The sequence below is a fragment of the Ceratotherium simum genome, chromosome 16 (assembly GCF_057802395.1).
Source record: "Ceratotherium simum simum isolate JZ-2026a chromosome 16, ASM5780239v1, whole genome shotgun sequence".
Classification (NCBI taxonomy): Eukaryota; Metazoa; Chordata; class Mammalia; order Perissodactyla; family Rhinocerotidae; genus Ceratotherium; species Ceratotherium simum.
In genome coordinates this window covers 18,126,326-18,142,357 of record NC_141915.1, presented here as the reverse complement: position 1 = coordinate 18,142,357, position 16,032 = coordinate 18,126,326, and the positions used below count along the sequence as shown (strand labels likewise).

General features: G+C 38.4%; 1 protein-coding gene and 2 non-coding genes across 6 annotated transcripts in view; all 3 read right to left on the bottom strand.

Annotated features, from left to right (window-relative positions):
• The window catches only part of SSH2 (slingshot protein phosphatase 2), a 251,644-nt gene that overhangs the window by 39,615 nt on the left and 195,997 nt on the right, over positions 1–16,032 (bottom strand). For 3 of the 4 annotated variants that reach the window (XM_087440691.1, XM_087440692.1, XM_014789731.2), the window contains 4 exons: positions 10,546–10,667; positions 5,571–5,639; positions 4,718–4,783; positions 738–932 (listed from right to left, as the gene is read on the bottom strand). In XM_087440691.1, the coding sequence (XP_087296817.1) occupies positions 738–932; positions 4,718–4,783; positions 5,571–5,639; positions 10,546–10,667 (452 nt within the window). Of the gene's footprint in view, positions 1–737; positions 933–2,249; positions 2,622–4,717; positions 4,784–5,570; positions 5,640–10,545; positions 10,668–16,032 lie in introns of those variants that run through there. The other variant, XM_087440693.1, reaches the window with a different exon arrangement.
• On the bottom strand, positions 15,557–15,626 carry LOC147914932 (small nucleolar RNA U2-30). The gene has a single exon (XR_015554819.1). It is a non-coding gene; the product is annotated as a small nucleolar RNA U2-30 (small nucleolar RNA).
• On the bottom strand, positions 15,776–15,855 carry LOC147914931 (small nucleolar RNA U2-19). The gene has a single exon (XR_015554817.1). It is a non-coding gene; the product is annotated as a small nucleolar RNA U2-19 (small nucleolar RNA).

The following is a 16,032-nucleotide window of genomic DNA, read 5'->3' as shown; positions in this document are numbered from 1 at the left end:
CCCAGCTGTAGAATACCATGGAATTGCAGAAAAATCGATTCAGAGAAAAACAAACATGCTGATTAATTTCCAAAGCAGGAACTAAGTGTGAAAAAAGTTTCCAAAATAGTCACCTAAGTTTCAACACATAGACCCAAAAAGGAAATAAACATCAGCTCCACCTTAGGCCTTTATCCAACTCACAGTACACTAGGGAGATTTAATAAAATCTTACTGACTAAGACTTAACAAGGTAAAGGTGGGCTGAGTAAGACAAATTATAAAATAGTAAAAAAATGTTGAAGAGAAATCAGTTTAAAATTAGTGTAACAACCTTCTTTTAGACTGACTGGAAACATCTTATTTTCTTAAGTATTATAAACATCGCTCTAAAAGCTTCTCTATGTCATTAACTTGCTTACCAAATACTTCTTTCACGGATAATGCAAACGCAGACTTCGGCCTAACCCCTTTAAAGTCAAATTTCAAATTAGTGGAATCTGAATTAATGAGATTTTATGGTATTGCAGTTCTCAACTACGGAAGACTCCACTGTGCCCAGGAGTGAAACTCTTCAGGCCTTTGCAGACAACAGACAGAACAGGGTTCTTGGTGTGGTAGATGTGTCATATAGACAATGACTAATATCACTGGTAAAATTAATTCCCCAAGAGGAGAGATTACGGAGGAATATGCTGTTTACGATCCCCTAGGACACAACAAAGAGGGCTTCCACGATCCTCAGCAAACTGACTTACATGTCTGTGAAGAGAGCTGGAGAGTCAGGCCGGTGGGACTGCACATCCTGCATAGCATTCCATTCATTGACTGAGGATTGATCTGAGTTGATATGGCTCTCGTAATAACTCACCCAGGTGAGAAATAGGCTTCCTGGGTAGTAGTTATGCATTCTGGCCACTTCACAAGCCTTGTGTAAACTCTGTAATGCAGACCTGAAAGATATGCCGGGAAATGAGCACTGTAGAACTGTGGGGGTACCAAAAGGCCAATAATCCATGTGCACCTCACACTCTTCTAATTTTTAAATCCTGAATATGGCCTCTGGAGAATCTACTCCCTGGAATTCAAAATTCTCTGATTCTGATTATACTATATTATGTATTCATAGCAATCGACTAGACATTTCTTGCTGAAAGATATGATACATCATTACAATGGGGGGTAGAGGGGAGCAGGAGAACTGACAACCCACCAATGAAAAATAGGTCCAGGTACCTATGGATCTCATGGTTCTATAGTTGGAACCATGCTGTGGCTATGCTATATCATTAGAGAACTAAGGATCTCAACTGTTTACTATATAAAGATTTGTTTCCTTTGGCACAGAATCATGTTACAGCATACATCCCCTATGACTCTTAGAGGCTCCACAAAGATCACACAGATAGATGTCCCTAAGCCTTGAGGACATGTCCTTCAATGTCCAGGAAGTACTGATCTAATGACGTCTATCATTCTTGCTGCCTTAGTCTCCCAGTCTCTTTAAACCATTTATTCATATACTTGAGCTACTTTCTAAGAACAGCTCTGGTTATTCTGAGACTAATTAAATCTCTGACTCTGAACTCAGGAACCCAAGGAGGGTAAACAAAACTGAAAAGTACCTTTTTGGTTACGTACTTTGGAAAAGCTAAAGCCAGAAATGCTAGGGAGTTAGTTACACAAGAGCAGGGATCTTTCTACATTTTGTTGACTGATGTATCAGTGCCTAAAAGAATACCTAACTCAAAGGTGGAGCACAGTGAGTATTTGTTGAATAAAATGCCCTATTGGTTATAAACTAATGTCTCTCTCCTAAGGGAAAAGGACAGTATGAGAATTCTGTGGCCAATCCATTTACATCTTTTTCTTAAAAATGCCTTATTTTTTTCTCTCATAACAAAAGTGATCCATGCTCACTTTAGAAAATTTAAGGACCTCAGGTAAAAGGCAGAAATATCCTATAATCTGACTACCCAGAAATAATCACTGCTGAGGTTTTAGTATAGATCTTTCCAGTCTTGTCTATGCATAGACCTATAATAAAGATATGACCATGTTGTGCGTACTGTTTTAACTTGCTCTTTTACTTTACATCTCATCAACATCTTTCCAAGTCAATAAATATTCTTCAACCAGATAATTTGTAATGGATGTATAATATTTAGTAATATGGATGTACCCCAATTTAAATGATTCCTATTTTTCATTTGAATTGTTTTCCATTTTTTTTGCCATTATTAGATCACTGACAAACATCCCCCCCCCCCAAACCCCCAGTAGATAGTTGTGTGTCATAGCTGCACATCCTTCTAGTTGCTGTATGTGGGACGCGGCCTCAGCATGGCCGGAGAAGCGGTGCGTCGGTGCGCGCCCGGGATCCGAACCCAGGCCGCCATCAGCGGAGCGTGCACACTTAACCGCTAAGCCACCGGCCGGCCCACAAACATTCTTATAGTTAAAATCTTTGCATACACCATGATTATTACCTTAGGATAAATTCTTAGAAGTAGAATTACTAGGTCAAAGGGCATGCAAAATGATAAAGCATATTGGCAAATCACTCTCCAGAAAGGTTATTCCAGTTTATTCTCCCACCAATAGTACATGACAACGTCTGTTCCTTGAGTCCTTGTCAACCCCGTATGATGTAAATTAAAAAATAAAATCATTACCAATTTGATAAGGGAAAAAACCATGCCAGTCCATTTTTATTAGGGAAACAAATTTTTCCTTAAAAACAAACTTGCAGAATCTTTTAAAATACTTTCTATTACTCAAAGTAAGCCACATTCTCAGAGAAGTCAGTCCAATTCTCAGAGAATTCTCAGTGAATTTCAGGTTCACTACACAGATTCAAAGGTAAAGGCCAGCTAAGGGCAATGTACAGGATATTCAATGCATGTTTTCTTCATCCGGGAAACACATGCTTCAAAAGTATATGCCACAAGCTTCTGGTGCAAGTGCCCTAAAATATACTCTAGGCTTAGCCACCTCAGATACTTCAGCTGCAAACAGGAGTGGGAGGCTGCAGTAACCACCTTCCTGTGAAGGAAACACCTGGTCTAAATCCTGCTTTGATCCATACATCATCTATTTTTTTTTTCTGTGACATTCAGTTCACAACTCCCCATGTGGCACACCAAATAAAGTTTATTCTGCAATAAGCCAACAGAGCTAGGACTAGTCAGTCTACTTTAGAACATCAAAGCTTGAACTAAGGTTATTACTAGAATCTTCAGTGTCTTAAGAATTGAGACTGCTTTGTACTCCTCCCCAATATATAACCGAAAACACTGTCATTTATGGGACTTAGGCAGTTCAGTTTTACTTGGCACCTGAGAATAGATATGTCAGTTGCCTTTAACGGAGCCTTAGTCAAAGGAGGTCATAAGTTTTCCATGAGAAATTTATCTGTGAAATATGCCCTAAATCTAAAAATCTGGTCTGAAACACATGACTTGAAACTCTGTCCTACCTCAATTACTCTGCACTAAACGATAAGACTGTTAATTGTTCGGTTGACTCTGTTTTAGGACCCCACCCACCTCAAGCCTATCAATCCTGTTATTCAGGAGTAAATTATCTCCCTGGAGTCCTTTTCAGGCTTCTTTATTTCTTGGTAGGCTTGCATTCTGTCCTTTCTGCTCCTCATGGGGACTTCCTTTACAGAACAGGCAACTGAATGAGGAACTCAAATTCAAATCTCTGACTGGGGGATGGACTCTGAATCTTAGAGTCACTTCATTCTCTGGTTATATTAGATCATTTTTCTAGATAATCTAGAACAAGAGAATAAGAATCTAGTCTGTTTAAATTAAGAGATACTCTTAGGCCAGTTATGTAACGTCTCCAAAACTTCAGTTTTCCCATTCATAATAAGGAGCTAATAATACTACTTTGGGGAGCTGTGTCATGATTAGCTGTAACTCATGTAAAGCACTAGGCATAATGCCTGACACATATGGTAAGTAACTCAAAAGTGTCAGTACAACAGCTGATGGTTATTAACAACTACAATGTTTTTTCTGGGCTTTATTTGCATAATGCAGACAGTTGCCAGCACCTTAAATGGAAACTTATCCATCTATACTGTAACTCTATCTATGCTATCTCTGACTACCTTAAGAAACTGAAAGCTAATGCATAGCGGTAGTGTGATGTTCTAGACTCGTCTCTAGACTGCTACTAACTTAGTCAATGTCTCCCTTTATAAAACTCAATTCCAACTGGCAATCTGATCCATTAAGTATCTTCCAGAGTCTGTGAACAAATTTCACTTGTTCACCAATGCTCAAGGGTCTTCCATTGTGATAATTTGAAAATTGAGGGCCGGCCCCGTGGCTTAGCGGTTGGGTGCTCTCGCTCCGCTGCTGGTGGCCCGGGGTTCAGATCCCAGGCGCGCACCGATACACTGCTTCTCTGGCCATGCTGAGGCCGCGTCCCACATACAGCAACTAGAAGGATGTGCAGCTATGACATACAACTATCTACTGGGGCTTTGGGGGGAAAAAATAAATAAAATCTTTAAAAAAAAAAAAAAAGAAAGAAAATTGAACTTCTAGGTCATCTTTAACTATGATGGCCACACAAACAGATCACCCAAAATCCTATACACATAAACAGATCATACAGCATTTTCATAGAGAATTGTACCATTTCAAATACTACTTTTCACAAAATATTGCTCGAATAACATATTTAAAAAATTTCATAGAGATATTCAAAGTCCTCTTACCACATTGCCTGCACAGATACAGGTTTGAATATGTGAACTCTGTTATCTGTTGATACACTGAACCCACTAAGGAAAAAAGAGAAGACAAAAATTCACAAATGAGAGGTTACTTCAGTTATGAGTTTTCAAGGTTGTTTCCCAGGCTAGCAACGGTTCGCTCAGTAGAAGGAATCATCAGGCACTTCATGTAGAAGTTAACTAGAGTATAGGACTTGACTAAAAAGCTTCAACAAATTGTCTGATTTTATCTACCAAGCAAAATGAATCGATTCTCACATTGGAGTTAGGGAATCACATACAGTTTCCCAGCTGTAGCTACGGACAAACTGTTCTGCTGTATATTTCTATTTGGAAGTCTTCTTTTGGGTTCTTAGTAAATCTGACCCTGGTTGTATAAACTGGAGCAAACATCTTGGTCTCTTGGGGACACATTCTAAAAACACCAGGAGGTGGGGGTGGAGGGTCACTGGAAGGAACTGGCACAGGAAAGGGGTTACACTGTAGGCTGACAGCTGGCAGAGGCAGCAAGAGGTTATTTGAAACAGAACATATCATCCTCTGGGAGAGCATTGCAACAGTCCCACATGCTCAGATTAAAGAGTGAGCCAACAAACTAGTTCTTCTTTGTTGGGATTCTTACCATAGTCGGCCTAGAAGAACAAAAGTGAGAGGCTCTGGCAAGTTATATTTTTACTCTACTTTACAAAACAGGAGTTTAAAAGGACTCATTGAGCTGCTGACATGACAGTTCAGTTGGGCACACTGGGCCTCCCATTCAGCTGAATGAATGGGCACTAAGATGGAACCCCACCCCTTGGCTTTCTGTAGGAGAATAAAAAGGGAAAGCTCTTACCCATCACCATCCAAATGAATTAGGGTGTCACTCCAGAGAGGCAGGACTAAGCCCATGGTACAAGTGCTACTGTAAGACAAGAAATAGTTCATAAGTTACTCCCTGTTATTCTAGGAAGCAGTTCTTTGTTTATTAACTCTTTCAACACAAAGGATAAGCCCCTAAGCTCTAAATTTTGGCATAAGTGTTAGGGTGTACAAATTTCTGTCATATTAGTATCCAATCCAACGTATGTGCTCAAGAGCTGTTCTAAACAGGTGGTTAGTCAGGTCCTCATATATTTAACAAAGAAAACTTATTGACTGAGTTCCCTGTATTGCCAACGGCCACTGTCTAAGCTGCTGACTTGCGACTGGCAGGTCTCAGCCCAAGGTCACAGCACTCAATTCAACTCCAAGAATTATTTCTAATTCCAAGAACTACTGTTGGTTATTGAAGACCTCTGAATACGTGATTTGCTCAATTCTAATTCTGAGGTTTACACAGATTTATTAAACACCAGAACACACTCACTAGTCTAAAAGGGAAAGGAAATTACAATATGTAAAAAAGTAATTGTTAATGGCTTGTGATAAAGTTAGAAACAAAATAGACACAACACAACTGAAATAAATAAAACAGTGCTTGGTGACTGTGCACTGAACTAGCACTGCTGAAACGCAGAGTGAATAGGAATGTAAACAACCAACAAAAGGGTTGCCCTAGGATGGTATATTAAAATACTATTTAAATCACACACTAGGGCCGGCCCCGTGGCTTAGCGGTTAAGTACGCGCGCTCAGCTACTGGCAGCCCGGGTTCGGATCCCGGGCACGCACCGACGCACCACTTGTCCCACCATGCTGGGGCCGCGTCCCACATACAGCAACTAGAAGGATGTGCAACTATGACATACAACTATCTACTGGGCCTTTGGGGGAAAAAATAAATAAATAAAATTATAAAAAGAAAAATAAAAAAAAAATAAATAAATAAATCACACACTAGCCTAGGGAGGAAACTAGTTCTAAGTTAATGGAACAGGAAGCTCTAAGATGGGACAGGAAGCCATGGACTCCCAGTTGTGTCTCTATCATACTACTTCTCTGGACAACTGTAATCTACCCAGACCTCTGCCACTTTCTCTCCTCAAGGCTGCCATAAACTGTTTTTCCACTACAACCAGTCTCCCAAAGACTCCTACACTCTCTACCTGCCAATATATCAGGAAAAGCAGCATGGCATAGTAGAAAGAACCCTGGACATGGGAGGGAACAGTGAAGTATATGGTTAAGAGCAGAGGTTCTGGAGGCAGATGGGCTCTGGAACCAGGGTTCTGACACTGACTGTACAATTTTAGACAATTTATGTAATTGCTTTGTGCTCCAGAAGATTAACTTAGTTACATGAAAAAATGGTACAAAGGTGCCTAAAACATAATAATAACTACCACTTATTGAGCAGTTATACTATGTCAAAAGATCTGAATTTGACTTCCTTAGTATTTCCATTCTTTTCCTTTCATTTCTTTTTGTGAGGAAGATAAGCCCTGAGCTAACATCCATTGCCAATCTTCCTCTTTTTGCTGAGGAAGCTTGGCCCTGGGCTAACATCTGTGCCCATCTTCCTCTACTTTATATGGGACGCCGCCACAGCATGGCTTGACAAGCAGTGCGTCAGGTCCGCGCCCGGGATAGAACCTGCGAACCCCAGGCCTCCGAAGCAGAGCGCGCAAACTTAACCACTATGCCACCGAGCCAGCCCCAGTATTTCAGTTCTTTTTGATAAGTTATTTAACCTCTCCCAGCCTTAATTTCTTCATTTTAAAATGCAAGTAACAAAACCTACCCTCATAGGGTTATCATACAAATTTAAAATATTTAGATGAAACAATATATATGAATATATTGTCATGTAAAACACATGTTGAATATGAATCTGTAGTGGGTGTTCTAATATAACTGAAAGTGATTGCAGGGGGTATAGCACATCATGAAAATGCATTAAAAACAACATGAGGAATACCAAGCTTTCACTGGAGTCACTGCAGGGCTAATGAAGGCCATTCCCTAGTTGGGCTGTGTCTTAATACTTTGCACGGCACTTGCTGGTCTGTGTTACTCAACACTCCACTAGTGATTCCAGAATTCAGGAGATACAAGTCAAGACTGAACAGTTTACACACACTGGAACTCTGGGCCTGAACTCCAGATGCAGTTATCATGCCAGAGTCTGGGAGGGAGGAAGACAGCTCCAACACTATTTTTGTTGCGTAGATGAGGCGAGTGCAAGGAGAACTTGTTTTGAAAATGGGTTCCCAAGGTGGAGTGGGGTTATTTTTAGAGTAGTTTTTTTTTTAGGGAGTGCTTAGTCAGGTTCCTAGCAACATGTATAATTTGGGTATAAATATGAAGGATTGATAGCCTAGTGACAAATCTAGAAATTAAGTAACTACAGAAGATACAAAAGGTCCAAAAGAGTGTGATCTATGAGCTTGTGACCAGACACCAGTTAAACTTTGGACAAGCGACAATGATATGTAGGATCTAAACATCACCTTTTCATCTTGTATTCAGGTCAGAATGGTTTTTTACACTAAGAAGTAGCTTTCTCACACAACAGGCAAGAGAGGCCTGAATTAGGCACAGCCAGTATTTTTATCCAGTTTACCCTGAGTCTCATGAGATTTTTGTCCATTAAAGTATAGGCATTTATTTTGATAGATACTCATCCCATTCAACAAATATTCAGTGAGTGCCTATATTTATCAGACATTTCAAGGTGTTGGGGGTACAAAGAAAAATTATCAAACAACATCATAAAGCTCTATTATTTTATAACTTGAAATATATCCAGTGTAATTTGGAAACAAAGGTTACACTGTACATTAAAATTTTTATTACTTAAAACATAACACAATATTCAAAGAATTTGTAAATAGGATAAATGAATTGGCTGTAACATATCTTGAGAACTAGTTGGGAAGAGTATGTCATAAACAATCTGAGTTCTACTTTAGTTTAATACGGTTTTGAAACATTAACTTTTTATATTCTCAGATACAGTATGATGCAAATTTCTTCAACAGCAATTGAGATAGAAATAATATTAGATTACCTGAGCACCAGTATTCTAAAGTGGGCAGCATTTCTCTTACTGTCCAAGTTGCTCATTCAAACAGAGGATGTACGGGAATTCACAACATCAAGTTTTCCAAACAGACCACAAACTAGTTTTATAGCTTTTCATATCACATTTTGTCTTCCATAAACTAAAATTTCCTTTTGTTAGTCAGATGATTCCAGCAGGACTATTACTGAAGATAGACGCAATTCACTGAGGGTAAATTACTGGGCACTCTTATTAACCTTTATGATTTCTGGGAACGTTTAGGACAAAGTGAAAGAGATAAGATTAGACATCTGATTTCTCACACTCTGGGTCAGGAGAATCTGAAGTTGTTGCCTTCTCTCTCAAGTGAAGTTTCCACGCAGCCCCAGTTCCTGTTTTATGGGGTTTCCAAGAGAGGAATAGGGAGAACCAAACAAAAGATGTATGATTTAGAGCAGTGCTGTCCAAGTGAACTTTCTGCAATGACATAAATGTTCTACACAGGTACTGTCCAATATGGTAGGCACTAGCCACATCTAGCTAGAGTACTTGAAATGTGGCCAGTTGTGACTGAGGAGACGAAATTTTAATTTTATTTAATATTAATTTATTTAAACAGTCACAATGTGGTTAGTGGCTACCGTACTGGGTGGTATAGATCTAGAGAGATAAAGACCCAAATCAGAGGTCTTAAAATACTAATGTATGTAGGCAAGGTAGATGCTCTTATAGGATAAATGTTTACTGAAAGGTCTGTTGCTAAGCTAACACCAGAGGTTAAAACCATGCAGGAGAAAAAGCTTCCTAAATGTGGTTTACAAGCCTGTGTAATTTCAGAGCATACAATTAAAGGCTGTAAGTGGTATACAAGGTAACAACTCTGGCCTTGTGATCCTTGTGAACCCACAAATCATTTTCAGCTTGACTGCTACGTCCAAGCTCAGGTAAACACTAGTTTGTGAAACTCTCTAGTGACAATGTGATTTTTTTCCTCCCAACATCAGGACAATTAGAATAACTCCCAGTCTCCTCTTTTCTTTGTGGCTAAATTCTCCCAGGCTTGGGTCACACCCCTAGCTACTCCCCAGTTCCATTCTAGTCCTGAACCAGGAAGTCGACGCTTTGAGACATCTGGCAGGATTTCCTGAGGCTTATTATCTAGAGTGCAAAGATCTGCTTAGCAGCCACATTCCACAGTCTTCTCAAGGTTTCTCCAGAAAAAGTGGGAAAATAAAAAAAGGAAAGCAACAAACCTCAGACATACAAAAACACCACGTCCTGTATGATGTATGATATCTTTAATCATAGGATGTAAAATGCCACTAAAGCCAAAAACGCATGAGTATCAAGGGTTCTTTTTTGAGTTTAAAGAATCATTTTCCCCCCATTTTTAACTCAGAAGAAGAAAAAAGGAAGCATAACATTTGGTAAAAGCAAGGTGTAAGGCCATGAATAAATATAAGAGCTTGAAGTTAAAGTGGGCTCTTTTTGAGCGCAGGACCCACTGATGCGCTATCACAGGGTGTGGGCCCTAGAATCACCAAAGCGAATTATTACCGCTTAAAATAAAGTGGACTGTAAAGAAAAGGCAGCTTTTCCCCCCCTGGAGATACAAGTTTAAACCATTTGCTTTATAGCATTACCATCTAAATATGAGAAGAGGGTAAGGAATAACGGTAAATTAGGAACACACCCCCAAAGACATTCACTAATCATTTTCATCTCTCAAGACTGTGTGGCTAAGATACTTTTTTGCGTTCTCTAGTTTTATGCACTGAATTTTAAGAGTAGAACTGCATAAGATGTTTTTGTGATAACTCAAAAGGCAACTGGAATAGGTTATTTAAAAAGGAGTTTTCTCAATCTCCCTTCTGTGGTACCATACCTGTCATTAGAGGAGAAATCCATTCCCAGGACGATGCTTTCTTCAGTGTCTTGTCTACCATTAGTTGAAACCACTACCATATAGCGTGTTCGATTCTGGTAAGTACTTTCTAGTCTTACAGCCTGGAGGTTAACAGACAACAGAGAAACTTAGAAATTTGAAGGTCAATTTTAGATCATTCAACCCTTTTTACAACAGAATCTTAAAGCATACTCAGGGAGACAGCAGAACCAGCAGTTAGGACACCTAAATTCAAATCCTAGCTCACGTATTAACTATAAAACCTTCAGTAAGTTACTAAATTAATTGGAGGAAGACATAGTAATACCTATCCCATGGGGTTGTAGGAATCATAAGGCATGTAAAGCACAATGCTTGGCATACAGTAAATGCTCAATAAATGTTTGCTATTAGCATAATCTATAATAATATCAATTACCAGGGCATGTTCTAAAGATCGAAGAAGGGAAATGTGAGGTATGAGGTATGAATATGAGCATCAGACTCACGGATGCAAGTCCCACAAACAATTATAACATGAAGCAAACTACTGAACTGTTACAAAGATTATACACTGCAAGATTTTCTTCTTTAATTTCAATGATAATTAAAGAAATTGCTTTTTCCGAAGCTTACATTATTTTTTGTCAAAAAGTTTTTATTTATTGCTTATTTCTGATATTTTTAAAGGGCCTTTGGAAAATTTGAACATGGACAGGGTCTTAGATGATATTAAAGATTTACTGTTAGTGTGATAATGGCATTGTGGTTATGCCTTTTTCTTAAGTATCTAGAGTAAAATGACATGGCGTCCACGTTTTACTTTAAAATATTCCAACAATGGGAAGCAACCAAGATGTCCTACAGTAGGTACATGGATAAACTATGGTACATCCAGCCAACGGAATATTATTCAGCACTAAAAAGAAATAAGCTATCAAGCCATGAAAAGACATGGAGGAATCTTAAATGCAAATTACGGAGTGAAAGAAGCCGATCTGAAGAGGCTAGATACTGTGATTCCAACTATATGACATTCTAGAAAAGACAAAACTATAGAGTCAATAAAAGGATCAGTAGTTGCCAAGAGTTAGGGGAGGCACAAAGGATTTTTAGGGCAGTGAAACAACTCTGTGTGATACCAGAATGATAGATATCATTATACATTTGTCAAAACTCATAGAATATATAACATCAAGAGTGAACCGTAAAGTAAACAATGTAGGTGCATCAATTGTAACAAATGTATAACTCTAGGGGAGGATGATGATAGTTGGGGAGGCTATGCATGAGCAGGGATAGAGGGTATATGGGAGATCTCTATCTTCTGTTCAGTCTTGCTGTGAACCTAAAATTGCTCTAAAAAATAAAGTCTATTAAAAAAATTTGCTAAGAGGGTAGATCTTATGTTAAGTGTTCCTATGATAATAATAATAATAATATTAATAATAATAATAAATAGAATTAGAGGAAACTTTTGGAGGCGATGGATATGTTTATGCCATAGATTGTGGTGATGGTTTCATGGGTATATACTTATCTCCAAACTCATCAAGTTGTATATATTAAATATGCATAACTTTTTGTATGTCAACTATACCTCAATACAGTGATTTAAAAAAATGTTCCAACAAAGAAAGAAAAAAAGGGGGGATACATGAAAGAAATCTGGCGAAATGTTGATGGTTATTAAAATTGGATAATGGGCTAATTAGGATATATTTTGTACTTTATATGTTTGGGAATTTTCTTTATAAGAAGTTCAAAAAGATACTTTCTAAACTTTAAAAATAAAATAAAATAAAATGGCTTCCAGTCAACATTCATTCAAATATTTACTATACATCTAGCATGCATACAATCAGAGCTCAAGTGCTGAGGATTCAATGGTGGAAGACGGAGATATGGTCCCTGCCCTCACCAAGTGTCAAGTCTAATCTACTCTTCTTTTTATCTGTTAATAAAAAGCCAGGAAAATGTGCACTGGAGGCAATTTCCCCTGTATAAAATACTCCCTATCCTCTATCTCAGAAGAGAAACAGTTCTGGCTCAAGACGTGTCAGAAATTTGACAGAAATTTCTATTTGCAATTCTTTCAGTGCTCCTTTTCTTGAAGTCTCCTTCCCCTTAACTCTGTCACTACTCCAAAAGTGACCAGGTAAAGAGAAAAAGAGACAGTTACACAGCTCAAATGACCCATTTAGCAACGCAGAGGTGAGACGCCCATGGCTATCTTTTTGTCTCTATTCTGATACTCCTAAGAAAAGCTGGGAAGCATGAACAGCATAAGTGGCCACATTAAAGCTTGTTTCTAATAAGAGTTGATACAACAAAAACGTAATGCCCGCTAATCTGATTCCAAGTACACGATGTAGAGAGCTGTACTGTGACTTTATGTTCCATGAAGTAATAGAGCATTTCAAATCAAATTCACTTGTAAGAAGCTAAGAGGAACTAATATTTAATGGATGACGGTTTAGTCCTAGTGGTCTGGGACTAAGTGAGCATTATATACCTAGAGCTATGGATAGTAGTAGATGCACATGAGGAGGACTGGGAGGCAGCACTGACTCTCTGATTCTAGAAACACTCCACAAAATATTAAACTAACCAGAAACCTGGTGTAGGTAAACTAGAATTTCTTATAAACAAGATCTCAGATGTTATTACATATCTAAACTTGGGCTTGCCTTGGCAAGCTCTGAGCTAACTGTTCAGTTTCCTGAATACATTAGAAGCTCTTTTATCCTCTGTCAAGGCTCTGAGAATTTCTGGCAAGCCTCAAAAACAAATGGCATGGGAACAACCGAACTGTGCTTCTGATAATTTATCCACAACTTCTACACCAACCAGTGGCAAGTGACTGGCAAAGATGAAGCTGATAAAAGGAAAAAAAATAACCTCCATAAATATTACCTATCATACAAGTTATCAGGCCAAATTAGCAGGTGGGCAGTGAGAGTTTCTTTGTGATATTCAGAGCAAACATGAGTTGTCTCTTTTTAAAACATGAGGTGTTTGTTTATTTATTTATAAAATCAAGAGCATTTCAAATGTTTGGCCCTCCCTTGCTTAACCTAATCATATAGAAGATCCCAAACCTCATGGGAAAGGCCCCAGTAATCTCACACTGACTTAGGCTTGAGTAACATGCGCATCGCAGATTCATTCAATTTAAGCTTCTTAGATGGAAGAACAGCATTTAGAGGTCTTGGGATTTGATCACGGACTTCTAGATAGTACCTACAGTAATTATTAAATTCTTACTAAAGGGAAGTGGAGCTTTAATCAGGGGGTCAGGAGCCATGACATTAATTCAACACTTATTAATTAAAAGGATGAGATATATAAATTTTTATTTATTTATTTATTTATTTTGGTGAGGAAGATTAGCCCTGAGCTAACATCTGTTGCCAATTCTCTTTTTGCTGGGGTAGACTGGCCCTGGGCTAACATCTGTGCCCATCTTCCTTTACTTTACATGTAGGACGCCTGCCACAGCATGGCTTGATAAGCGGTGCGTATGTCCGCACCCTGGATCTGAACCTGCAAACCCCGGGCCGCTGAAGCAGAGTGCATGCACTTAACCACTGCGCCACCGGGCCGGCCCCTAAACAAAATTTGAAGAGCCACAGCATAAAGAAAAACCTAACGCCCACCCTGGTTTGAGGTTCACTGCATATTCCTCTGTTGGGGGGAAAATTCACAAAATCTAATAATTAATTTAATTCATCAAGCCAGTCAGAGAAATCTAATTTAAAATGGCAGTTTGTACATAATATCCTAATATTAGAATTGGTAGCAATTCCAATGTTTCCTCAGTCTCCAGAACTTACATGGAATGGATAACTGAAATAAGACAATGATTTAGATGCATGTGATTAACTAACTAAAGTTGTCATTGAAAAGGATACTACTGAAGTTTATTCTAATTGTCCAAACAAAACAATATTTTGGATCTTAAAACTCAGCAGCAATTGCAACTGAGAAAATGATTCCAAGAAAGTCCATTTATTGCCTACATTTGGAATCCTATTACAAGTTTCAAGTGAACTGGATCCAGCAATCCTAAGACTGAGGTAGGTCTCAGAAGCCATCTCCTGCCTCTGCTTTACTTCTGAGAGATAAGAACCCAACCTGTTTTCAAAGCTCATCTATCAAAGAATGATGTGAAAACCTCCCTCAGTAACTAATTTAAATGCTTAATCTGATTACAAGCAACTCACAAACACCATCTGATACAACAACTTCTCTCCTCAGCATCATGCAACATCAGGAAATACTCCTCCTTAAACTTACACTGCACCTTTGCCTTTAATTCCTTTTCACCAAGAGTCTTACATCATGCCCCTGCATGCAATGTTTATTCTCAGCGAAGCCACATTATAAAGTCTCAATGTCTAGACAGGCAGCTCACCCAATACATCAGAAAGAAAGGTTTCAAAAGTATGTAAATATTAAATTCTAGCCAAAAGAACAAAGCACAGTCAATATCTAAAATTAAAATAGACTTCAGATGTGACACTAGAACACTGTCTTCAAAAGAAATAGAGCTTGAGAGAGTCTCTGGATTGTATTTTTTAAAATCTATTTCTATGAAATTCTTTTTTTTTATAATTTTATTTATTTATTTTTCCCCCAAAGCCCCAGTAGATAGCTGTATGTCATAGCTGCACACCCTTCTAGTTGCTGCATGTGGGACGTGGCCCCAGCATGGCTGGAGAAGCGGTGCGTCGGTGCGCGCCCGGGATCCGAACCCGGGCTGCCAGTAGCGGAGCGCACGCACTTAACCGCCAAGCCACGGGGCTGGCCCTCTATCAAATTCTTAAATTAAAAAAATCTATGAAGTATATTCTGTGTAGCCATTAAAAATAGATTTATTTACTGACATGGAAAGATATCCATGATAAAGTGTGAAGAAAGCACGTTATAAAGCAGCATTTATATTTTTATCTCAGTTTTGGGGAAAAAGTGCTCTTTCTGGCATACTCTTGTTTTTTCCTTTCAATTCTGAGCTCAGATCAAGTGTAGAAACCTTCATAGATATAAAGGTCAGTAGTAAAATCTTTCGATCATTGCTCTGAACTGATTAGGCTTTCATATACACACATCCCCTCCATCTCATTCACCCATCAGCAAGTCCTCAGTTATCTACTGTCACCTTTATGAAGACACGCATATAACCTCCCCCCAAGGCCCTCATTGTTTTACATTACTTTATACTTTTGCTTTTCAGAACTACAGAGATCACGCATCAGGAAGACTGAAAGGTCTTCTGATACTCAGATTTAGCTATTTTCTTTTTTTAAATTAAATGCTCAATTTACTACATGCATATTTAATAAACTTTAAGCAAGTTTTAGACATAGATGGATACATATTATTAATAAAATTTTCTTAAATAACTTAAGCCACATTTACAATTTATTTAGTATAACTGATTATTTGATTTTATTTTTCTATGAGAAAGTATATATTTTAATTTTT